General features: G+C 43.7%; 1 protein-coding gene across 5 annotated transcripts in view; it reads right to left on the minus strand.

The window, feature by feature from the left end:
- Positions 1 to 1438: 1438 nt before the first annotated feature.
- LOC122720948 (agrin-like) overlaps positions 1439 to 26505 on the minus strand; it is a 233693-nt gene continuing 208626 nt past the window's right edge. For 2 of the 5 annotated variants that reach the window (XM_043948082.1, XM_043948086.1), the window contains 21 exons: positions 23374 to 23589; positions 22851 to 23092; positions 22005 to 22191; positions 19715 to 19812; positions 15386 to 15518; positions 15070 to 15303; positions 14543 to 14839; positions 14157 to 14306; positions 13727 to 13987; positions 13471 to 13617; positions 13021 to 13257; positions 8805 to 8999; positions 8068 to 8241; positions 7366 to 7702; positions 7020 to 7247; positions 6333 to 6940; positions 5784 to 6195; positions 5420 to 5673; positions 5214 to 5307; positions 4293 to 4467; positions 1439 to 4205 (listed from right to left, as the gene is read on the minus strand). In XM_043948082.1, the coding sequence (XP_043804017.1) occupies positions 3948 to 4205; positions 4293 to 4467; positions 5214 to 5307; positions 5420 to 5673; positions 5784 to 6195; positions 6333 to 6940; positions 7020 to 7247; positions 7366 to 7702; positions 8068 to 8241; positions 8805 to 8999; positions 13021 to 13257; positions 13471 to 13617; positions 13727 to 13987; positions 14157 to 14306; positions 14543 to 14839; positions 15070 to 15303; positions 15386 to 15518; positions 19715 to 19812; positions 22005 to 22191; positions 22851 to 23092; positions 23374 to 23589 (4937 nt within the window). In that variant the 3' untranslated portion in view covers positions 1439 to 3947. Of the gene's footprint in view, positions 4206 to 4292; positions 4468 to 4766; positions 4957 to 5213; positions 5308 to 5419; positions 5674 to 5783; positions 6196 to 6332; positions 6941 to 7019; positions 7248 to 7365; positions 7703 to 8067; positions 8242 to 8804; positions 9000 to 13020; positions 13258 to 13470; positions 13618 to 13726; positions 13988 to 14156; positions 14307 to 14542; positions 14840 to 15069; positions 15304 to 15385; positions 15519 to 19714; positions 19813 to 22004; positions 22192 to 22850; positions 23093 to 23373; positions 23590 to 26505 lie in introns of those variants that run through there. The other 3 variants (XM_043948084.1, XM_043948083.1, XM_043948085.1) reach the window with 3 other exon arrangements.

The raw sequence follows: 26505 nt of genomic DNA on the forward strand, positions 1-26505 counted from the left end.
TTTTATAAATGTTCAGGACACATTCAGGTTCCAGGTAGACAATTTACATTAACCGCAAAGGAAACTGGTTTAACAATTGCGATCGACAATGAGAATATTTAATATAAAATTAAGATTTAAAAATTTTAGAATCTCTTCTTTTCGCCTTCCTCTTCGATGTAGCAAAAAACTTAATATAGTCGAAAATTTAATAATTAACTTACATATACGTATAATATATAAACGAAACCTACGAATTTCTTTTTTCTTAACTCTTACAAATTGAAATACATTCGATAGAAATATAATTATAATAATAAGTTTCAAATCTAATTTTTTCTTCTTCTTCTTCTCCTTCTTTTTCTTCTTCTTCTTCTTTTTCTTTTTAAATATATGTATATATAAAAACGCAGTATATTCGTGAAAGCAACGTCGACGATCGAAATAGATTTCTCTTCATTCTCGATACGAGCAAAAATCGTATAATACAAGCTGAACCTATTCTTTACAATGAAACATATTTCTTCTTCTTCTTCTTCTTCTTCTTCTTCTTCTTCTTATTTCTTTTTTTCCTTTTTCTTTTCCATTCTCCGAGGAGATATTACGTTACTGGCCACAAATTCGTTTCGATATGTTAAACAGCGATATTCATTGGAAGAATACAAAGAATCACATTTTCGAGAGAGGTGAGGGAGGGGATAGCGGATGAGAGGGGGGATATGTGACGATATTGCTCGCGATCAATTCAATTCTCGTTAACGAGGAACAATTTGCCCGATAGTCAAAGGCTTTATTAATTATAATACCGAGAACGAATACCGCTTTTCATTTTCAAATTTTTTCTTTTTCCCGCGCAATAGATCGACATATATGAAAATGATATGATTGCTTTCAGAGACGTTTATAATAATTATTATTATTTCGGAAAAAAGCGGTTCGTTTTATAAAAATTGTATAAGCGTCTTTATATTCTTGAACGAACGAACACAATAAAATAGATATGTTTAAAATCACCCAACGATCCGTTATGCAACCGTGTCGAAAACGAGTCTTTGATAAATGATTAAGCAAAAAAGTTTGGTCGATCGAACGCTCGTTTTCCTTTTAGAACGTTAGTACCGTACGTCGATAATTACGTCGATTACTTTTAACGTCGAACATTCCCAGACAGAAACGGTGATTATTATTATTATTATTATTATTATTATTGTTGTTGTTATTATTATTATTATTATTATCATTATCGTTATCATTATCATTATCATTATCATTATTTACAACGTCGATCAACGTCGAGATTCGTACGCGACGAATATTATAAACGTATAAACTTATCCACGTCTCAAAGATATGTATTTTATATATCTCGCGCTTAAATTCTAAAAATTACATTCGAAAAAAGAAGAAGAGAAAGAGAAAGAGAGAGAGAGAGAGAGAGAGAAAAAAAGAATCTTAAAAGTTAGAATATACATATATATATGTATATATATATATCTCATCCTCGACGTTTTCGTAATTTCAATAATTCGTTTCCCCATTGATGAAATAAAAACTTTCGATTATTCGATTCGATGGATAAACAGAGGCTGGAAACGTTCGACGAGACGAGCGAAAGAATCTTCGATAGCGTCTCTTTCCGCGACAGATCGGCAGTCGCCATTAACGATTAAACAAAAAAAAGGAAAAAAAACTTAGGCTCCTTTGTTCGACGTCGTTCGACGTCGTTAGATCGTTAATTAAACGGGCTGGGAAGGGGAAGAACACGTTGAGTGTTAAATAGACGTGGTTTTCGTTCGAGCGACGAAGAGAAAGAAACGAAGGAAAAGAAAGGGAGGGAGGAAGGGGGAAGGGAAAGAAGGAAAATTCTTCTTCGTAAAAGGCTGATTCGATGAATCGTTACGACATTATTTACTATTATTAATATTTAGGTCGCCCTTGTTAGATTTGTTTTCATTTAGGTCCGACTTCACGCACGCCACGCGCGAACGTTTCTTCCGTACGCGCGATAGCGAAACGTGTATAATCAACTCGTACGTATCGGCGCATATTAATTATATTTACAAGTAGTGGTGTGACAGATCCCGATCATCGGCCAGTCATACGTCACGCTTTCATTCAGACACTCCTTCTCGTCGATCGTTCTTCGATCACACACACACGTTATCGCATATATATTATTCTTCCTATATTTTATCGAGGAGTTCGAATTCCATGGTTTTAATCAATCGTTGGAATCGATTGGAATCATTTCAAATAATTATCGATCGTTCACGTTCGAATCGTCGCGAAGAAACTCGACTCGAAGATTCGATCGTTGATATGATAGACGATTTATTAGATTAGATCGCGGTTTTATCGCGCGGTTCTCGTCGACCCTGTGTAACATCGAGAAGAAACTTATCGCGTGGTCACGATTTTTAAGCATTTTAGAAACTTGTTCGGGGGGAGGGGGAGAAACTATTTTCACGTGCGTGTGTGTGTGTCGAAATGATTGTCGAAACGGAAATGGAGTGTCTTCGAGCGAGGTGAGCTCGATTCATTCTTTAATATTTAACGAGACATTGATCATGATTCACATATTCATTCCGTGGTAGTATCTATCTAAAATTTTCGTCGCATTGGTGTCCATTAAATGGAATGTTGCAATAGTATCATATATATATATATATATAGTAATCATAATAATATATATATATATCTATTCTTTTGCGCATTTGTAAAAAGCCTTGCCTGCCTAGAAACAACGTTATACGGCGTTCGTATAATTTAATGCGTGTTACGTGTGTTTCCGTGTACGCAAGTGTGTGTACATGTGAATATATATATATTATATTTCGTTCATCTTCTTCTTTTTCTTCGTTTTTTTTCATTTGTTTTTTTTTTTCTTTTTTTTTTTTTNTTTTTTTTTTCTTATTTATTTTCCTCGTTTTTTTCTCTACTGGCGTAAATCAACAAGTCCTTTAAAATACATTCTTCTATATTCTGATAATGCACGATCATTTAAATCTCTCTACCGAAACACTCAAACATAACACCGATTTATCGCTTTGTTTTTTCTTTTTTTTTTTTCTTTGTTTTTTTTTGTTCTCTTTTAACTATATTTCTTTTCTCCTTTAACTCCCGCTATTTCGTCCTCGCTTTCTTCTTTTTTTTTTCTTCTTCTTCTTCTTCTTCTTCTTCTTCTTTTTATTTCTTTCATTAATCAGTCTTGGCATCGTAAAACATTTATAAGTGCTTCGATATATTTCAACTTACAGAATAAAACGTCTAAACGAATAACTTTTCATGTCCCTTTCACGCCCGAAAACCTACTAACCCCTTTACCCCACTGTTCTTCTTCTGTCGCCCGAGTCAACCGAGTTCCACAAGCATTCTTCTCTTCCCCACCCCGCTTATATACGTATACGCGTTAAATTTTACATACACACACATATATATATGTATATATATATATACACATATATATATATATATATATATGTATATTTTTAATCTCGCCACCTTAAAAATATATTATTGTCCTTAGATGAGAACCTCTTTTTTTTTTCTTTACTCCTCTTTACATCCTTTCGTTTCTTCTCTGGTCGTTCTTCTTAATTCTCCTCTAGCTTCGTCGATTAACACGAAATAATCGGGATAATCTCCTCTTTCTACAACTAATAACGAAACGAAAAATAAATAATTATTATTAGCTCGCTACGTTATTGGATCCACGTAGATAGGTAAGATGGGCCTTTTCCACGAAGGAAATTCACTTCCTTCCTTCCTTTCTTCCTTCCTTCCTTACACGATCGTTCAATCCTCGTCCCTCTCGTTTACCCAGAAACGAACACCACCAACGCTCACTCCGTCTTTGTCTCGTCTTTTTAGGCTTGGTGTTAACTCGTCGAGGACAAGAGGGTCGTCCACTCGACAAGCGTGGCCAGAGGCGACGTCACGTTGACAATCGTCGTTTCCGGGATTCGTTATCATACATCGTTGTCGTGACAGTACTCGATCTTCCGCCTGCCAAGTTGAAGACGACGTTTGTCCACAACGAAGTCCGACACGCACCCTTTGATGCCGCGATGGCCTGGCTTCCCGCCCACGAAAAGCTTGCCGTTCGTCGTTAGCAAGGTTATTTCTGTCGACACCTTGACAGGGGCGGAGTCGTCCACCTGTATCATCGACGTTCTTCGCCTTCTCGACGCCCTGATTTGATGGAACACGCCATCGTCCACCCGTTCCTGAATCGAATCGAAAATCTTCACATTTCGTCAAAAAAAAAAAAAGAAAAGAGAAAGAAAGAAAGAAAAGAGAAAAGAAATACGAACCCTGCTTCTCAACGATATCTGTTCGTTTTTGCTTTTGTACGTGAGAAACACTTGGCCCCCGTGCAACGACAAGATCAGATGCTCCACTTTTCCTCTTCCGATCCAGGCGATCAGACCATCCGGGTGCGTGGTTCTCAATCTCAGCTCGAATTTATTCGACTGTTGACCCTTGCGCCTAAAATATCGTTCGATCGTTCAGTCTTTCCGTTTCCAGGTGTTACGTTCTCGGAGCGAACATCGAGCTACGGTGTGCCGAAGAGCGAGGAGAAAACGCGTATGTACGTGCGTAGCAAGCAGTGTTCAAAGAAACGAAAGAAAAATGGATAAAAAGTATCACAACCCCTCTCTGTCAAGCCTAGTTTCGAGTCAAGGTTGGAAAAGGTGCGATGTATCGGCATTCGTTCTATTTCATCGAATGAAAAAGAGAAAGAGAAAAAATATGGTGGATAGCAGACAGTGGTCGGATACACAGGCACATAGAACAAGGTATACATATATATATATATATATCCCTCAAACGAGTACATCACAGCTAATTCTTCGTGTAGAAACTTACTCCGTGTAATCGTAACTCTCGTAATCGTAGTCGACATCCTCCTCCAAGTCGTAGTCGGAGTAGGACTCCTCAAAGTACTCGCCGAGGGTAGTATTAGTCGAGTTAGTACTAGCCGGTGTTACACAATCAAAAGGTTAGTGATAATTTGATCGAAGAAAGGATCTAATTAATTCTACCATCGTTAAAAAACTAATCTTAATCGAACAGCCTAACTTTGGTGCTCCTAATCTCGGAATAATACCTTAACAAGGTGTGATGCAAGTGTGACGTGACTTTTTATAGGAGAGATATTATGCGAGATAGAAAACTTGATGAAAATATAATCGAACAATAATTGCGTAATAATTTCGATCGATTCGATTTACCTTCTTCCGTTTCGGTGTCTGAATTGCAAGAAATTGTCACCCTTGAAACGGACCGGCCTCTCCGATAATTCCGTGGATACGTCGTAGCCCATGACTGCGTGGAAAAATTGGAATTAAAAGAAAAAAAAAAAAAGAAAAATACGCTACTTTTACGATGACTTTTCAACGATGAGAAAAATCGAGAAAAGTGTCGTGGCGTGACTCACAAAATTCGCAGTGAAGGCCGTTGTAACCGCTAGCACATTTGCACAGATAACTGTTCAACAGAGGTAGACACACTCCGCCGTTGTGGCAAGGATTTTCGTTGCTGGGACACGGTAGGCCGTCGTAGATTTCCGTGTTATGCTGAGTAACATTGACAGCTAGATTCTGATAAGTTTTTCCATTAACCATCAATCTTTGTATCGCCCCTACCAATCCGGTTCTTGCGCCAGCCAATCGATGAATCTCTCGCCAATGTCTATAATTTATAAAAAAAAAAGAAAAATATATATATATATATACTTTCTTCAAATTTCAAAAAAAAAAAAAAAAAAGAAAAGAAAACGAGATTCGTTTAATTCGACTCACTTAAGACCGCCGACGTAAAGAGGCATTTCCAAGTTCAGCTCCGTTAATGGACTTCCCGATAAACCTCTTGCGACCGTTCCATCATCCAATTGGAGAACACCCTCCCTGCCCAGCCTGCTGATTCGAACACAATGCCACGTGTCGAGGGTAACCGGGTCCGGGGAAGTAATATTGGCGATACCACTTCCAAGATTGAATCTGAACTCGAGCTTCGCTTGGACCAAGTTTAGACTAATGAAATCACCCCGCCCGTTGTTCAACTGGCCATTGTAAAGTAGCAAACCGTCGCTGGCGTGCGTGAGGAACCATAATTCGATAGAGAACGCTTTCGCCACGCCCTCCAAACATGGTAGCTCGAGGAAACCGTCCCCAGACATTTCCGGTATCAACAGTTCCGTCAACTCCGCGTCCACTGTTCACCATCCGATCAACCGATTTACGATCGTCCATAACGAGGAGATATATAAAAATAAAAAAAGTGACGAAAATTAATAATAATAATAATAATAATAGTAATAATAATAATTCAACCAGAATGATTTCACTCACGTATTTCGCAATGCTCGCCGGTCCTCCCGGGCGGGCACTTGCAAACGTAACCACCCTGGGGTAGGATGTCGCAAGTGGCCCCGTGCTGACAAGGCTCTCCTATGCAAGGGTCCAACGACTCCTCGCAATTCCTACCGGTGAATTGAGGCGGGCAGATGCATCTGTAATTGGGCGGCTCGTATTTCTCAACCGCGTAATTCCCGTGCTCGTAACCGTTCTCGTAATCGGCGTCGTAATCGTAATCGCACTTGGACGTGGCGCAACGTTTCCTCGCGTTCTTCTTCGATCTACGTTCGCGATCGACCAGGGTGCAATGGGTCCCCTTGCACCTCACGATGTTCACTCCGTTCTTGTTCTTCCCCTTCCCCCGTTTCTGCATTCTCCTGCACTCGTGGCCGTTGCACAGATCCTCCTCGAAGATCGGCTGGCAAGTGGCACCGTTCTGGCAAGGAAGATTGGCGCACGCGTTCTCCCCGCACTCCTTCACCCGATACGTCTCCAAGATCTCCTTGTCGCGGCCCACGTGAAGATCCACGTGGATTCGATTGATCTTCAATTTCCTTATGCAACCGAGGAAACCGTGGTTGGTGCCGATATTGTCGTAAACCCTGTCGCAAACCAGGATTTTAAGAAAAAAAATATTGAAAATCTTCGAACTTCGATCCTTCCTCAAGATCCATCCCTTACTTGGAGTAATTGGTGGGCATATTCCCGACGAACGTGTCTTGATTCAGATCCAACGATTTCAACATTCCTTGACTCTGCCCGACCACGTCCTCCCCGTCGTTGAAAATCAAAACACCGTCCTTGTGGTATCGCTTCGCCGCCACGCTGTGGAACGTCTTCATGGTGACCCTTTCGGGGGAAGTTAGAACCACGGGGCCGTTTCCCAAATTGTATCTGAACTGCACGTGTCTATGGAAAGAGATAGGAAAATTTTTCATCCTCGAGATAGGACATCAACGTTTTGAGATTGAAATTAATCGTATTGGTTAACCAGTTGTATTAATTCGCAAGATAACAAGTACGGTACCCGTCGACGATAGCTAACGAGACGAAATCCCCGGTGCCGTCGCTCTTCTGCTGGTTGTAAAGTATAATCCCGTTGTCGGCGTACGTCTTGAACTCGACCTCGACGCTGAACTTGTGGTAAGCCTTCAATCTGTTCATCCTGACGTAGCTCTTACCGTCGAACGACGCAACCTCGTAATCCCTTTTGTTCATCTCCTCGCAGAATCGGCCGGTGTAATTTGGACGACAGATGCAAACGAACGTTGCGCTCGGAAGATCGATGCAGGTCGATGTCGCGTGACACGGATACGACAGGCAGGCACGGAATTCCTCGGTCGGTGTAACGGGCACGTAATTAGCTGGAAATAGGGTCAATTAGATTCTTTTCTTGGTTTGAAAGAAACGGGCGCAAGAAAAGGAGAGTCGTTTTCGCTCGAGAGAAGAAGAAGAAGAAGAAGAAGAAGAAGAAGAAGAAGAAGAAGAAAAACCCTCCTTTTTCCTTCTCTTTCTTCTCCCGTTTCAACGACACTTTGTTCTCGTTTTTCGAAACTTGATACGGAAGAACGGTTTTTTGTTCGAAGAAAATTGCTACTTCTCTCGTTTCGTTACTTCTCGTTAAGAGAGAAAGAGAGTGAGAGAATCGAGCCACGTTTCATAGAGAGAGTAGGAATTGAGATGTGTGTAATGAATAAGAAGAAGAAGAAAAAAAAATGGAAGAATTTACCGAAACATTCCTGTCTGTCGCTGGTCTCCGCGTATCCCTCGGAGCAAATGCAGCCCCCGTTCGAGCATTCGCTGTTGGGAATGGTGCAATCCTTGTCGTCGGTACACAAGTCTCCCAGCAAAGCGGTGACCACGCGGATCGTTGCCGGGGTAGGTCTGTACGCGGCTGCCACTCCTGGAAAATAGAATTATCCGATGAATCGATGTCCACGGATTGCCGCTGCTTCTCTCGAGGAGAGAGGAAAAAAGAAAAGGAAAAAAAAAAAAAATATTCCTCGATACGAACGTCGTTCGATATCGATCCGATTACCGATGTCGAGCGGATCCGGAGTTAACCGCCAAGAGGATTTAGAGTCGTACGCACGTACACACGTAGGCAGACGAGAGTACAGCGCGTGTACAGCGTGTAACGGGAACGTATATAAATTCGGTAGCATTTATCGGATCCTATTTCGAACTGTTAATTGCGTCACGGTGAAAGCATTATTTCGCAACGACGAAATTACGAAGCCGTGTTACGTGTTACGCAAAAGGTTAGAACGAAACATTGATGTTTGACGGATAATAACAATAATAATAATAATAGTAAATAAAAGCGATATGGAAATTCGTCGATACTCGACTCTCTCGGCCATTGACTCTACGTTACAAATTATTTTTTACGATCATAAATTTAAATTATATCGATGTCAATAGGGGAAAATGGGCGAATAAAATGGAAATGGTCTCGAGTTTTACCGTGCTTTAAATTATCCCTGTCGATCGTGATGGTTTCTTGATGGGCCCTGTGAGTGTAAAAATAGCGTGGATCCGGTTCCGGCACCAACAGATGCCTGGTAGATTTCGATAAAGGTGAAATGGCGGCCGCCGGTTGGGTGTACTGCACCGCCGTGTACCTTTTAACGGGGAAGTCCGTGTTCACCATTGGATCGTCTGAAAATTTCCACAATTTCTCTGTTGCTGTCGGAGGATGCAATACGTAATTTCGCGAAAAATCGTAACGTAACGCTTATGTATACATTTCCATGAGACGTAATCAAATTTTCTCGCTTTCCCGAATTTTTTTCTTTATTCGTCGAATATTTTTGCCAACAACGCAACATATCGGACATATCGTTGATTAAAGGGGTGAAACGCGCCATATAGCAATTTAAACTTCCATCCTAAATTCGGATACTCTTCCGAATCAATAACTGCAGATTAATTAAAAACCACAACAACTGTCCTCGCTACATTTCGACCCAATTAATTACCATGCTCCGACGACACGACACACCCCTCTCGACCGCTAAATTCCGTAATAAATTTCGAATCCTATCGAAGCGTCGAGCCGATCAAATCGCACACCGATGCGAATCGCACAACAGGAGGCCGGTATCAAATTTCGGACAAAAAGTAGCGAAAATTGCGAATCTTGTGAAAATGATGAAAATCGGAAAGCTAATTTCATCGACGATGACAAATCCCTACAAACGAAGGAATCGAAGATTCGATAGGATTTTAATTACTTTCCAATCGCATCGTTGCTTCCTGTTATTCCATTGTGTGCATTTTCCATTCCACTTTTTTTCCCCCTCCCCCTTCTTTTCTACGCGCCGCCCTATACACCCCCTCGTATTCCTCTCGATAAAATCAACTCCTTTATCGACTGCGAGACAAACTTTTCCTCTCTCTCTCTCTCTCACTCTCTCCTTTGGTCCCCGATAAAAATATATTCCACTCGAGGGATACGAGGGGGGAAAGGATCGAGGAGGGGGTTGAGAATGAGCGAGAGGGGGATGGATTTAGTCAATTTAAGAGTTGGACGATTGGCGGGGAAGAGAATCTGACGGGGAATGCGAGTTGACGTTTACGAACTCGGTGAGAATTTCTTTCCCGATCCGGTTTCCAACGGTCTCGGAACCTTTTCATCGGACCTTTTCGAGGGAGGCTTTATCGACATTTCCCTGTTCCATTATTTCATTCCCTTCCCGTTTATTTTACAAAGAGTAGCAGCGAAGAACTGGGAGTGGGATTAGCCTCGTATTTATCCGTTCGAAGCGTGGAATTTTGATGAAGTTGGAAGTTCGAATAAGGTATAGGGGAAGTGGAAGCGGAGAGGAGGATGCGTCGAACGACGTCGTCGAGTCACCGGTCTAGTTTTTATTCCTCGTTCCCCCATTTTTTTTTCCTTTCTTTCTTTTTTATCGAATCCACCACGACTCGATGTTGATCGACGAAAAATAAGCATCGACGATGAGTTCAAAGGTGAACGACCTCGCTACGCGTAATTGAATATCGAAGACGAGGAGGAGATTGCCTCGGCGTAAAAATATTTTCTCTCTTATTCTTAATAATATAATTGACAACTTAACTTAACTTGTCGCTTCTCCAATCGATAAAGGAAATAAATCGCGGATAATATCGACTCACCCTCGCTCACCACCTCCACAGACAAAAATAATCATGACGTACCAATTCACCTTCTCCATCCTCCACAAACGAGACGATTAATCGTCTCGCCCTCCCCTTTTTTTCCCTCTCTCGTGGCGATCCTCCTCGATCACCCTCACGGAACGTTCAACGAAATATCCATTCTTCTTTCGTCTCGTCTATCCTCTTCTCTCTCTCTCTCTCTCTCTCTCTCTCTCTCTCTCTCTCCTCGAAGAAATACGATATTTACCAAATCGACGTCGACCACGCGCGGTTTCATCCCCCATTCGCGGAATACCTGCGCTTCCTCCCTCTTCTCGAGGAGGGGGTTAGAAGGCGCGTTGCCTCGTCGCCCATGAAACGGAGGAAGAAGCACGAAGAGGAGGAGATAGGAAGGGAGAGGGGGGATTGGTTCGCGTGCACGAAGTAATCTGATTTATGTTTGACTCTCCCCGTAGGAGAGGAGGAGTCCTGGGAAAGAAGAACTTTTTAAGAGATTGACTTTCAGCGAAGAGGAGGACCGAGGAGGACGACTACGAGGGGGAGGAGGGCTGAGCAATCGAAAATAAGGGGCGAGAGGTTACGGGGAGGCTACGGGGAGGGGATTCTTTAATAGATTCCGACGTTTCGCGAAGTTTGTCAGTGTGGAAACGTGGAATAGTCCACGGAGGAACGACAGCTGGGGACGACGGTTTTTTCCACCTTCTCCTCGTTGCAGCCTTTCGTTGCCTCGTCCCGAGAATTCATCTTTGAGTCGCCAACTTCGAGACGATTTCGAATTCCGCTATACACTTTTTACCGTTCGATGGTTTTGCTTTTAGGAGCAGAAGAAAAAAAAAGAAGCTTCTCGCGTCGATTTCGATTGATTTATCGGTTTTGAAATTGCGTACATGGCTCGTTCTATTTGAAAAAAGAAGAAAGAAAAACGAGGACAGGGTTTATTTTAAAAGTTAAAAAAACGAAATGAACTTGGAAGAAGATGTACAAGTTATAAGAGTCGTATTTACTATTTTTAGTTGGCTCGTTTGTTGTAAATGTGCGTGAACTTTTTAAAGACGTTTCTCTAGAAAAGAAAGAAAGAAAGGAAAGGATACAAAAGTAAAATAAAGTTTCGAGCTAATCCAAGATTTAAGAAGCCGAAGTCCGGAACTTTCTTCCCAATTACTTGGTCCACGTGAAGTTGGCGGAATTCGTGGCTAGAGGGATGCAAAGAGAATCCTTGCCAGGGCAGATTTATCGGGGGAAGCGCGACACCCGAAGCGAAATCCTTCTACGGTGAATTTATGGCGGACAACGGTATCAAAAAGCAGTCGATACTGCATTCGTTCCAAGTTCCTTCGAGAGAGAGAGGGGGGGGGGAAGCTTTAGATCTCTCGCGGACTAATTTATTTTGATGGCGGAACTGCGCTTAACGGCCGGTTCGAGACGTTTCGTTACAGTTCCTTTACGTCCCTTACGATGCTAAGTTGCAGGCACGGGCATATCTCACACAGGGACCGCTTAAGACAGGGAGGAGAGCTCGCTTCGAACTCGACGGTGATTTAGTTAAATCCACCTTTGGCGCTTAGTTTCACGAGTTAACGTCACCAACTTTCTTACAATTTACCTACGGACGGGGATACCGTGCTCCTGGGATAAAGAGGAATTGCGCGGATTCTGTATCAAGCCTCGATCTTTCGTACCTTTCAATTCCGTGATTTCGTCCGAGCCAGCTCCACCATTTCAAATATAATTCCACTCCACCACGGTTGGAAGAGTGAAATTTAAACTCGCTTTGCTTTGCTTTCTTCTTATCGCTCCTTAATCTGCTATGAATAAATGCTTCTTTTATTTTTTTTTTTTTTCTCTTCCTTCTCGTTCTTCTTTGAAAAGTTGACACGATTGTCGAAGGCGAAGGATTAATCACGTAACAAAAAATTAGCGAAAAGAAAGCAAGCGAAGAAAGCAAACGTTTCGGGTGTAAAGGGATTATAAACATATATGTATACATGTTAGTAGAAAGTTGATAAGTTTATTATCACGTAATGGATACACAAAGGTTAGATGTTAGTTCTCCTAGTTCTCCTACTTGAAGCTCCAGTTTCTACTTATAATACGCTTGTCCCTAATTAAGCTATTCTAAAATTTCTGCGAACCCTCGAAATCGTTACGACGTATATTTAAACCCGCTCTTCCTTATTTATCGTCTAACTTCTTAAATATTATATATATATATATATATATATATATAAATATGTATATTCGCTCGTCATCTAATTATCGCAAACAGACATTTATCCTTACTGTTATTACAATTTGTACAACGCGACAGATCTACAAAAAAAAAAAAAAAAAAATTCGAGAACAATTTCGAAAGAAGAGAAAAAGAATCCTCCTTACTTATTCCACGCTACGTCGACGAGCGGAGCAAGGAAATATTCATAGACGAAACGATCGAATCCGTGTTTCGACAGTTGAATCCGATTATATTCTCGGCCATTGCACGAGGTTTAGTAATGCAGAATATAAGGCGGCCTGTACGGCGTACGTTCAGTGAACCCACCTCTGCAGTGGCCAAAGGCCTGCGTGACCACGTCCGCCTGGTGGCGACAAGCGTACAGCCTGAGCTCGCACTCGTTGTCGTATGTCTGTCCGTCACTACCGCAAACCGGCACGGACGGTATGTCCGATGGACAAGACGACGGACAAACGCAGTGCGGGCCACCGATCTCCGAACATTGGCCGCCAGAATAGCATTCCAGCTCGTTGCAAGACGTCGGTATCGGCGGTATCGTGTCGGCTGCAAGCACATTGAACGAACCCATTAAACCGATCGATCCGAATTATTGGACCCCGCGTTATCGTGATTTATACGAGGTGATTTTGGCAGATGGAACGGGAGGAGGATACGTATATATCCTCGAACCCTCAAAGGGTCTTTAGAAAGGAAAAAGAGATTTCTTTTTTTTTTTTCTTTTTTCGATTAATAAAAGAATTGGGTTTAATAAAATACCTGAGTAGCAACCGGTAAGGGTTAATATCTTGTTGTGATCGGTACAAATGGTACATTTTTGACCCTGGATATCCGGTTTGCAGACGCAACGACCAGTCATTTGCTCGCAATCCTCTCTGACGGAGCCGAAAAGAGAGCAGCCGCATGCTGAAGCGATCGAGCGAAAAAATTTATTTCGAATAGATCATTCTATTTCACTCTTCAATATTGAGTAATAATCCGTTAATTCATCGAGTGGAATTTCAAACGTGCTTACGTATGCATCCTTGATGGCCCTCGCTGATTTTAGGCAAACCCCAGTAACCGGGCATGCATCTATCGCATTTCAGGCCGCCTACGCCCGGTTTGCACTCGCACTGTCCGGTCTCTGGATTGCAGGTGTCAGAAACACTGCCTAACCTGTTGCAATTGCACAAACTCGGGCAACCTGCGCCATTGGGTCCTCGCGCTGCTGTCTTGCCATCCGGACAGCAACCATGCCAGGAATCCGAGCACTTGACGACTTGGGTTCCTTGGGCTAGATAATTGGGTAATGTTCCATTCGTGACTCGCGTTTATCTTACTCTGTACACATATATCTACTTAAAATAATATCTTATGATAAATCGAAAGATTTTATCAATCGTATAAGATACTTTTTGAAGATTAGGTCCCGAACAGCGGTATTGTAAGAATTTTCCTCTCACCTTTTCTACAGCATCGTGCCAATCGCGTGGTCTGATGGCAGTAACTGTTGCTGGGGCAATCTCGTCGTTCTGGACCGTTACCGCAATCGTACTCCTTTCCATCCGCGTCCACCAACGGGGGATCGCCATTGCAAGGTTTCACTTCCATACCTGTGTACGAACACACGGTAAAATTTTACCATATTTTCTCAATCGTCCCATCCCAAAGTTAATCCAAAGTTAATCCAAAGTTAAATGTAACTTTAATATGATAAAAACCACGGAAACGAAATAACGAAAATTTTCTCTACGAAGAGGGAAATAGATGGGGATTGGGGATACATCGAAGATATAAAGGCGAATTACAATACGGCGAATCGATCGAAGCTGTTCAAGTTTCTGCGAACCTTGGCAAAGATCTAGGGGTCTGGGTCTTAGCTCTTGTTGCCTCTGGCAAGCTTCCATTTTCATGGCGCAGAGGGACGAATAGGTCCTGAGATCGCTGCCGCAAACAGGGCGCATATTTTCCTGGGATATCGAGGCGCAGTCGAACTTGCAGCTGCACCTTGGATAATCGTCCGGGCCGAGCTCGCAGGTCGCCTCGAAGTCGCAGTTAATGTTCTTGCAAGCTTCGCGTACCTGGGTGCTGGTCACGTCGACCGCGGTAGTGGCCAATCGAACGACCGCAGGCGTCGACATCGTGGCTATTAGTAGAAGCGGTTAAGGGATGGTTAAAGTAGTTAAAGCTGTTAGACGCAAGATGTCGTTAGATAGTTAGTTTCGTTAGAGAGTTTGTTAGCAGAGAGCGGTTAACGTTACGGACGAGCTCGATAACGGGCGACATTAATACGACACGGAGTTCGAAATCTTTACTTGGTCTCGCGTGATTGAAAATGGAAAAGAAAAAGAAGAAGAGAAGAAAGGGGGATCTTACTGAGCGCCGCGACCGCGAATCGTTCACTGCAATCGCCGTAGAATATCACGTGCAACACTGGCAATTTGGGATCCCTCCCGCAGGCCGCCTTCTGCAACTCGCACTCCGACGGGTAAGTTTTGGCATCGCTGCCGCACACTGGCTCCCCGCTGCTCTCGGGACACTCGTCGGGGCACACGCACACGCCGGCCATGCAGTGAGCCCCGTGATCGCACTCAACCCTCGCGCAAAGCTCTGGAAAGAAAGCGTTCCGTTACTCGTTCACCTTTCTCTCATCTTTATTCCCTTTCTCCCTTTCCTTTTTCGATCAACTTACCGCAGTCGCCCACGTAGTTGACAGTGATCAGCGCTCGAGAAGCGCAAGAGGCCACTTTCATCGCGCATTCGTTGGCGTAGGTTACCCCGTCGGACCCGCAAATCTTCTCCGCGGCCGGAGCGGCGTCCTTCGCCTAAAATTACGAATACGAGGAATCGTATGTGTTTGAGGGAAGAAAATTGGTTGGTTGCGCGATACGCGATACTTTGGATCCGCGGACCGGGTACAGGAGGAGGGGGAGGGAAGGGAAAATAGGGGAAAAACGAGCAAATTTGCACGCGTATCGCACTTGTTGCACGGGGCCAAGGCGGCGGCGGAGTCGGGCCAGTGTTCCGACACACGTTGGCGTCGCGACGCCGCCGGGGGGATGAGAAATAATACGCGAAAGAGCGAAACTTAATTAGCTCGGCTGCGGCTGCTATCCAGCCACGCCGTTGTTTGCTTATTACGCGCGGTGTCGGCCACCCCTGCCCTTTTTTCCTCCGTTTTTCCCCGCTCTTGTTTCATCGCAACCGCGCCTTTCCTTTCTCAATGAAACGTCACAGCGGCGATCATCGCGCGACCGTCTAACATTCTTTTCTTTTTTTCTTCCTTTTTCCCCCTCCCTCGTCGACGAATAAAATATCAAATTCACCATTTTCGAGCAGTGAAACGGTTAAACGGTTGCTATTAACCTTTTCCAAGGGAGAAATATAGAGTCTCTCGTGGGAACGTATTACCGGATAGCGAATAATTAAACTCGAGTAATTACTTCCACGGAAAGAAAGAAACTGCATAATATTCTGTTAAAAGAATTTATATTTCTATTATATTACATTTTTATATGAAATTTAACAGAATGTTAGCCACAATAAACGGGGTAATATAATTGATTTAGAAAAGCAATTATTACGCGACGACGAGGGAGCGAAAAGAAAGAGAGAAAGAGAGAGAGATTCTTTAACCTTCGAATCCTTTTCTCCGTTTACCCTTTCTCTCCTTTTTCTTTAATCCGTTTCGGCGGTTTAATAAATATCGCGATTTTACTTTCCCTCCCCCCACGATAAAGGGGCGGCAGGGATATAATAACGAAGCCCCGCCCGTTGGAAAGTGTTCGTAGCTCGGGTCGATACGTTTTAATTAGTTTTCGCGACAAGTTGTTACGCGCCTTGCCCTCCATCTTATTGTAATTTACGGGACAATTACGGGCGGGGATTCACGGGAGGAGGGGGAGGATCCGAGCTTGGGTGTATAGCTGGGACGTGCCGATATTCCTCGTTTGCAGTTCAAACAATGCCTCCAACCCCCCGCTCTCCCGCTCCCGCCCCTTTCGTGCCTCTGATTCGGTCCCTTTCATCCCACCTTCTTTCCCTTCAAAGTCCTCTCGCTCCCGTTTCCGGCGGAAACGCTGACGCGTCAAATTCGTGGGAAACGTTTGTGCGCCCATGCGAGCAAGACGTGATTTCACGTTTTAAAACGGAAAAACCTGGGAGGATCCTATCCAGATCCTGTACCAGGAATTATGCTGATGCATCGAGATCGGTTTGCAATTCCCTTTTCCGATTTTCCTTTTTCTTGCTTGTTATAAGGATTAATATATAGTTGAGCATTTTTATCCGAGAAGGGTAAATACACGTATCGATTTTTAACGCTAGAACGATCAAACCTGTCCAAATAAGAAGCGATTTCATTATTTCTCGTTTTATGATTCTAAATATATTCACTTTAATTACAATCGTTTATACGTAAAACAGATATTCGGATACCGGTTAGTTAAATATATCCACTTGCCGAAACAACCAATAGAAAAGTATATATATATATATATATATATATATGTTTCTCGCTTGTAGAGTCGATAGAACATTGGACGGTTCGAGGAGTCCATTCCAGTAGTCGATGGCTGGTCTGCCATAAGCGCCTTCTAACGTGGACCTCGTTGAATTTCAGATAGCTCGAGGGGGCGAGCTGGTGCAGCCAGCAGCCAGCCATCCAGCAGTCAGCCTCTCTGTTCGACCACCTTCCACCGATCCTTTTTGGAAAAAGAAGCATGCGCCCGCGGCAGTTACCCGAACGACTACGACGAGTCCGCCACCACGGGTCCTCCTCCAGCTCCAAAGGGATAAAGCGGGAGGATAGATGGGATAGACGGAGAGGGAGGGGAAAGAGAGTTGAGAATTGTTCGTGGTTTTGTCAGCAGGACGTTTCACGAATCCGTGAATTTCGGAGAACCGGCGTGTGTCCTGGACCGGATCGAACGAGAGAGAGAGAGAGAGGGAGAGAGGGAGGGAAGAAGAGAGGAAGAGAGAAGCCCATTCCCCTCCCGCCATCCGACCGCTATCTCGGGGTACCCTGACGTGCTATCCATTCCCAACGAATATTTCTGCTCCAGGAAATTTCGGCGAGAACCGAATCGCGGATTACCAGCGATAAAACCGCCTTCTCCTTCGTACTCCTCTATTTTTCTCTCTCTCTCTCTCTCTCTCTCTCTCCCTCTTCCTTCTCGCGTGGGGAGTCAACCTTGGCTCGATCCATCCCCGCGCCGATAGATTGATTGTTACGTGCATGGGATATGGGGAAAAGCGGAGGAATTTACCGCAATGTGGTATTGCGGGTTTGTTAAATTTTCTGGGAGGGGGAGGGGGGAGACAAATGATGGAGAGAGGGATTTTGGAGTTTCGAATATGCGATTTTGATTAAAATTTTAATTCGTGTAGTAAATTCGTGGTGCGAACGTGGAACGATTCGAATGATGGAGAAAAATGGAAGGCGAACTCCTCGGGGGGAAGATAGACGGACGAAATTAGAATCGAGAAGGAAGGGAATCGCAAAGAGAGGGAGGAAGAGAGAAAGCGGAGGGTGAAATTGATAGAAAGGCTTTAATGAAAATGGCGTGCACGTCGGTTGATCTGAAAAGGTATCGATGAAACGAGCCGGTTCATTACACGGTTGCAGTAAAGGAAACGAGAAATATCGTGCGCTACTAATGTATTCTCTGCTGCTTTCCTGTGTATACAGAGTGAAGGAAGAAAGGACTCGTAACTATCGAGATAGGCTTGGTAAGTAAACTTTCGATGAATCGAAAAATTTTTTTCCCTCGTTCGAATATTTTTTTTATTTTAAAAATTATCGATTTTACTTTCTTTTTAATTATACTATCCACCATGTGGCGCTCGATCGTGAATATTTTATTTGGAATTAACGAGGCTTAAGGCCATTGGAATGATTGTTGTTTCGATTAATAGAATATTCTCTTTCGTACAATTAGGGTATTAGCTTTGCTCGTGAACAAGGATTCGATAGAGGTAAATTTATCATCTTTGATATATATATACACGTATGAAAAATCTCGTAAATACGATAACTGCTGTTTTATTGTCGAGAATAATTTATAGTATGGAACATGGAGATTTTAGGAAGGGAAAGGGAAGAGTGGTAAATAAGCACCGTTATCTGAAATAACCCCTTCCCACGTTGCAGTGTGGGCGGTCGTTTAGATAACAGCTTTCGCTATTTTTCAACTTTGAAGCAACGATACTCTTCTCTACGTTTAAAAGCAATATTATTATTATCTAGTAAATTTTTATACGACGCGCATGTGTTTTCATAACATCACAGTAAATACGTTTATTTTGAAAAATTCGAGAAGGAAGAGATTTAGATAAATTATTTAAATCTCGCCACACCGAAACGAAACTTTACTTTATTTTATCAAAATCATCTTTAATCCTTCAATTACAATGTTTCAGAGTTTTTATTTTCTTTCCAAGCGGCCGCGCCAGCTTCATCTCTATTTCATTAAAGGAACGAAAGTGGGTACCGTGGAAACGGGATGAAAATTATCATTTCACCAACGGATTTGCGCGTCTGAAAATTGGAATCGGCTAACCTAAGCCTCTGACGATGCGTTCCAATTCACTTTGATAAGGATTAATTCAATTACTTCAATACGATTTAAGGATTAATTTCCACTGGTGTACTCGAGTTTCAGCGCAAAGGTTAAGTAGATTCCGAGCACCGGTATTCTCTTCCGAGAATTATAACTTAATTCGATGTTTTTTCGAGTGCTTCGTAAATTATCATCCAAACAATTTTAAATATATTATATTATAATCGATAACGAAACAACTTTTCTTCGTATAGGATATTGTTTATCCTATCGTCAACTTATCACTTATAAAAAATACATTCGTTCTTATCGTTATTATTATTAAAATAAATTCGAACGAGATAGGTAGATCTACGTAGCAATTAAAGAACATGGGATGAAATCACGCGTAGACGAGACGAAGATAAAAACTAATATCAATAATAAAAAAGAAGAAATACAAAATACAAAAAATTACTTACCGAGATCTCGCATTTGCTCGGGCAAACGCACTTGGCTTCCCCACCATTGTCAGTCTTGCACTCTGCGTAAAACTCGCACTTCTTATTCTCGCACTCGTCTGGGAACAAACGGCGAAACATTTCCAATTAACAAGCAAAACCTTCATCGAGTGGCCTCCCTTCTCCCCATCCCTCCCTCTATCCCCGAACGCATCCATCTTCCTCCGTAATTGCCCTTGAGCAAAAACCTCCCCCTTGCAAGACAGACCCATTCGTCACCGCGAACGTTCGTTCGTTCGTTCGTTCGAGCGAACGCTCAGCCTCGAAATCTCAGATTCCTTGATATTCTCTCCTCACGGGCCTCCTAATTCACCACTCGAGTCCGTGACTGAATTGTTTAAGGCGGCGCCCCTTCCGTTTCCGCGATATTCCACGCGGTACCCTGTTGCGGTACTCGAAACCCTCTGGCCGCCCTCCATTCGACCCCACATCGATAAACATTCCTTCCTCCGAGCTATTTTCCATAACTGCATCCCCCTCCCTTCCAGCCAAATCATCCCCTTTTGCGGGGAGGATCAGGAGAGAAGGAAAACAGTGGAATGGATTACACAGATTATAAATTGGTGCTTTTTTCCCCCTCCTTATTTCCACTCCTCCGTTTGATCGATCGAATCCACCGTTGCGAAAAGCAAGCTAATTTAAGGCAAGGAAGATAATACCTTTCTTTCGATTTCACTTAAGCTATGAAATCGGGCGCGTGTATGCACAAGTAGACTCTCTCATCGATAGAAGGGTGTTTCAGATGGAGAGAGAGAAAGAGAATTGTCGTATATATCGAAATGGAAGACGCAAGAGTCGTGGAAACGAGGGGAAGCGAGGGTGTGTGCGTGTGTGTGTGTGTGCGTGGAGAGAGCGACTGCATGCATATGCATCGTGCATGCCGTGGGGTAACAACTCATACCAAGTATCTCTAGTGAGCCGTGATGTGCACGGAACCGAATCCCCCGAATGCCAACTACGTTTCGCAAGTTTCACGCGATTTTAAAGCATGCAAATTGTGCCGCGCGGCCGGCGAGAGAATTCGGATCTCGGCCACGAGATTTCTTTCCCCGGATCCGAGGCAGGTTATTCGCGTCACGGGTCGGCTTATGAGAAAAGTTTGCCTCGATCTCTCTTTGCGGCCAAGCTATTTTCGCCCCGAAGATCTCGTCGGAAATTTGACGTTTCATCCATGGAAGGAGGGGGGAGGATACGTTTTCGTTGGAGATGGCGCTTTTCGTTTCTCGTATAGATTGCGAAGAAATTTGGAATTTGGATCGGGGAAAGAAATTTCAATCGCAAATTTACTTCCATTATTATCATTTTCTTTTCTTTTTTTTTTTTTTTTTTTTTAGATAGAATGCTTCGATTCGTAAAACCGTTGACGAAATATTCTTAAGACAAAAGCAAAACGGTTCACGGTTGATCGATATGCAAATACTTTTATGATAACGTGGAAGAGGATAGATCAAAAGGTTCCATGTATGCAAATTATACTCTCGTGGTCGAGCGAATATTTACAAAAAAATTCTCAATCTCCCTTGTTGATTTTGTAAAGAAAAAAAAAAAAAAAAAAAAGAAGGGAAAAAAGGATGGTCGTCGTGGGTCAAATCTAATTGCGCGAATCCTCTATATAACGAGCTCGATGTAACGAGTTCACCCAGTCGGAATCGATCTTCGTTCGATTTTTCTCCCGGCAACCGCCCCGTTTCATAATAAAGTTTTCTTAATTATTTACCCGCTACCTTCCTTCTAATTGTTCCGCTTTCCCGCTCGATCAATACTCGACGAATTTCGCGTGGAAAAATCTTAGTCGATTAACATTTCCAAGGAAAAAAAAAAAAAAAAGAAAAACGAAATTACAAGTTTCCTCTTTTTCGTAATTATACCTCGAAACTATCGATTATTTATTTCCGAGTTTCGTGTCCGTTTCTATTATTAGATATTTAACGTGGAACGAACGAACGCGTTTCGTTTGCATAATTCTAAACTCATTTTCCCGACGATCAATTATCGAAGTTAAATTTCAAATTTAACCGTACTATCGACCAATCGATATTGCCAATGAGCTGATAAAATTGTTATCGTGTCAAAGAGTCGCAACGAACGTTCGATTCTTCTAACGATCGATCGATGAATGAAATATCGACGAATAATTCCCGAAACACGTTAAACAACGATGAAAGAGGAATGTACATTTTTCACGTTTATTAAAGTTAAATTCTAGGGGCCTAGAAAATTGGACGGAATTAAACGGTTGAGCGTTACTCACTGCACAGCCCCTGGTAAAGCACACGTATCTCTCGTCGATGTTTACAACCCTCCAGGCGAAGCTGACACTCGTTTCCGTAGCTGATTCCGTCGTCTCCGCAAACCGGTTGAAATTCCGCCGGACAGGTTGGACACTCGCAAATCGCCGTCCCACCGATTTCCGCGCAAATCGCGCCCCACTGGCAGATCTGCGACAGAATTCAAATTCGAATTTTCCTGTTTCTGCCTCCCTCTCCCTTTTCCATGCTCGAAAGAAAAACGCGAGATTAATCGCGCTGGATCGCGTCGTTGCCTTTTCTTTTCTTTTTTTTTTTTTTTTTTTTCTACCCCTCGGCGACAGCGGCCTCTTTGTCGTAAGTTTCCTCCGCCCAAACCCGATAATTTATCGTCCGCGATATTTTATCGCCACGCGCGCCACTTTAATTCGCGGGATTCAACGTCGCTTTTCTCCCCTATTTCTTCCTTTCTTCCTCGGCCAGGAAATCGGCTTTCGAATTTTCGGATTAAGAAACTGAGAAGTCGCGAGAACGAGTTCATGTATTATGTAAATCGCCGTTTAGATTCCTTCGTGTTGTCCTTTTGAGCTCGGGTAGAAGAAAGGCATCGGCACGACCCACATACGAAACACACAGTTTACTCCTATTTATATTTATATTTTCCTTTATTAAATATATTTCCTATATATTTAATTATATTTATTTTATATATATTTTTTTTATAATTATATTATATTATAATATATTTCCTATATTTGGTCAAATTCAATTACGAGATTTAATTATCAAATTATCGTTCGAGGAATTATTTCGATTCTCCCTCGTCGCGCGTTTACACCTCTCCGACTGACCTTCTCGGAGCAGGGACCCCTCGAGCCGCATGTACCCGTGTACGCGACCTCGATGTTGGTCCTCGTCAAACAGGCCTGCCTCTTCAGCTCGCACAACGAGGTGTACGTCTTGCCACCTCTCGCGCACACAGGCCTCATCACCGGCTCGCATTCCGCTCCGCACTCGCAGCTCGCGATCCCCTGTCGGTTGATCACGCACTGCTCGTAGGGGCCGCACTTCGCCTCGTCGCACGGATTGATTCCTGCACAATAGGGATCGAGATTGAAAGAGCGAAGAGAGAGAGAGAGAGAGAAAAGAAAAACGGGACCACCAACGCGTGTCACGCGTCCCCAAGTCCCTTCTACAACAATAACAACAATAGTGGGTATTATTGGGGACGTTTATTCGAACGTTTGTCGAATTGGGATGAGGAGAAGAGTGTTTTGAAGGACGTTTGATTTTTAGATTCTCGTGATAACGAAACCTTGAAGATGAATTATTAGGTAGAATTGGGTTCTGCTATTATTCCTACGAACGAATTACCTGAGCTGCACGCGCCATTGTAGACTTTCCTCAGGGATAATCTGGATCTGCAGGCTTCCTGCCTGAGGCTGCACTCGTTCGAGTATGTTTTACCATCGCTTCCGCAAACCGGGGCGAACTCGAGGCCGCACTGCTCGCCGCAACGACAGCCAGGCTGCCTCGACTCGTCCAGCTGACAGATTTCCGGCTCCACGCACTCCACGTTGCCGCAAGGATCTGGAAAATTAAATTGCGGCAAGTGCTCGCTTCGAGTCACGAGTTCCAACACGGAGGTGGATGAAGACGGCGCGTTGTTAATCAAACGCTCCACGCTCGATCGTAAATTGTTCGGTGGTTGGGATAACGACGCGAGTTTATCCATATCTGTATCCGGAAATAAATCGTTCCCTGTGAATTTTCTCTCCGGGAATCAACCTTCATTTGCCGCAGTTAACTCGTTTTCGCGATAATTGAGAAACAGAAAGGAGAAATGGAAAGAAGGTGGAATGGAAATTTCACTCTCTTCTCGATCTTCTCTGTCTTAAGCGAATCGAACGTCGAAGAACGCGCTTCTCGATTAAAAACAAACGTTTCCTCGTTATTGAAAAAATCGCTACTTTCGTTGTCCCGTCCTCGTTGGCGTAATCGGGTACGAGCTCGGGGGAAAGAAATTCTCCTGGGAAATTGACGCGGGTTAAGGACGTTGAGTCGGTCGAAGGAGAGTCGGATTGATAAAGGCGGATGGAACTAGGCCGAGGGGAGGAGGGGAACAAGGTGGAGGAGAGGAGGCAAGCTCGAACAGCGGCACAGGTGGAAGAAGCATGGCCGCGGCGAGATTAATCTTCGCCCTCGGAGGAAGGAAGTTGGATTCCGTTTCCTGTCCGTGGGCGGTAGGTAGGGTAGGTTTCGAGGTTAGAGAGGGGCCTGACGCGGCAACTCGCCGAGGCGGTGGTGTTTCTCGGGGGTTGGCTCGAGTTACAGCCCAGCGGAGCGGCTAACCTTCCGCAACCACCCTCGTTTCTTCCTCCTCTTTCGTCCGCCGCCGGTTTAGCGGATCGTTCGAGAGTTGTAATCCAAGTCCCCCGACCACGCAAATATTCCCCTCTCGCACGCCTCGTCAAAGTTTCCTTTCCCCTCCCCTCACAGAATCGTTCGATCCTATCCTATCCTCTGTTTCTCGATAATTTATGGCCGCTGTGTGATTCCTTTGTTTTGCGTATCGTCGTTTGTTACGAATTGCGGCGAGAGGAAGGAAAGAAATGGTCATCGAAATCGTTAGAAACTTCCCTTATCTTCTTAGGATAACTTCTTCCCTTCCTACGGAACGCGACCTTCTCTCAAAGATACGAGGACCGAGGGATTCTCTAAGCTGCCGGCTCTAACTTTCCGCGACATTACCCTGATGCGAATTTCTTTGTATCGTCATCAAAGCATCTCTAAGGATCTTCCAGGTATCGGCGTCTGTTCGTCGTTATCCGAGAAAAGTACGGGTGCCGCGAGTGCGCGTAACGATGCCGCCGCATCGTGTGCACGAAACGTTTCATCCCTTCGACTAAATAACTCTTCTCGAACGTATCCAACCGGAGAGAGAGAGAGATTCTTCTACCTTCCTACAGAAATCTTTCCGAGAATAATTTCCGAGACAGTTCGAATTTCTGGCGATATAATATAATAATATAATAATAATTTTTCCAACCCGATCCCAACCCTCTCGTGAATGTAATTCGAGAAGGTGGGGAAAAAAAAAAAAGAAAAAGAAAGAGAGAAAAAAAAAGATCTCGCGAGAAACGGTTGGCATTAAAACAACGTTGAATATAAAGCGGCGTGAAAGAGGAAGGGAGGAGCGGGCGGAGGGGAGATGGAAGAAGGTGGACGGATGAAAGGAAGGGGGGGAAAATGGAAAAAAGATCGGGACAGGCTGGCGTCACTTGAAACCGTAAAACCCCTCGTAAATTGCCTTAAAGCTCTTCGATCGTGGACAGAGTGCGTCGAGTCGCTCGATTCACACCCCCCGTTCCACACCCCCTCGGGCGATTTCGTCGAACAAAAGCCATCCGGCCCGTCGATAAAACTGTGTTTAAAATTCCCGCGTCGCCGCGAGCCAATTGTTTTTAAGTCCGTCGCTAAGAGCCACGCCACCTCTCATTTTCTCACCCCTTCCCCCTTTCCTCCTCTCTCGAACTCTCTCGTTCACTCTCTGCCTCTCCAAACTCAACCCCCTCTCGACGGCTGTCTCCAACGGCAACACGTCCTCCCTCCCCCTCCCTCTCCTCCTCCCCTCCTGTCTAATCTTCCGAGTTACGCGAAACTTTCTACGTGGCCCGTAGACTACTTTTTTCACACCCCTCCCCCCTTCTCTTCGCACCACCTCGACCAACTCTTCCACCTCTCCAAACCTCTCTCTCTTTCTCTCTCTTTCTCTCTCTCTCTCTCTTTCTCTCCACCCCTTTCTGTACCCGTGACCTCCTCTCGTTGCAGCGCGCCGTATTTTGCATTCCCGCGGAATAACTTTCAGAAAGGAATAATAAGCGGACGGGGTGGAATAAGAAAGAAGTTGTCGCGGGGATAAAGAGGTAAGTGGCGGATAAAGGGAATTGAATTGAGTTTGGTCAACGAATTGAAAGATCGCTAACTTCTTTCTCTCTTTCTCTTTCTGACGTTCATTCTTGTTTCGTGCTTGGTTATCGTTTCGGTCGGTTTATCCTTTTTAGCATCTTCGTGAGTTACCTCTTTCTTCGTATTTACGCGTTGTCCGGTTGAACGAGCAGAATACGACAATTTTCATTTCCTTTATAAATGACGTTTAAATATTTTCTTATAAGCGCGTGGAAGCGAGAGAGAGGGAGTAGTAATTCGTGGAACAGCGATAAATAATTTTCTTTATCGAGTGTATTATTTCGTACGTATACGTTAAGTAAGTTTATCGAGTGATTCGTGATGGAGAATCGAACGGGAACGTGATTTTTATTTTATTTTATTCCATTTTACAATTTCGAGCAAACACGCGAGGCGCTTTCGAAACACTGGGATCAGGTTTCAAAATTTCGTTTGTAGCTTTGTGTACCACTATCCGTTTCAATAGAATTGGTAGTTTTGCGTAGCTTCAGCTTCCCAACGTTCAATAGCTGCAGCGGTTTCGCGTAGCTTCGCTGC

This window comes from Apis laboriosa, unplaced genomic scaffold (assembly GCF_014066325.1).
Source record: "Apis laboriosa isolate Shangri-la unplaced genomic scaffold, ASM1406632v1 scaffold13_cov153, whole genome shotgun sequence".
In the NCBI taxonomy this organism is placed as follows: domain Eukaryota; kingdom Metazoa; phylum Arthropoda; class Insecta; order Hymenoptera; family Apidae; genus Apis; species Apis laboriosa.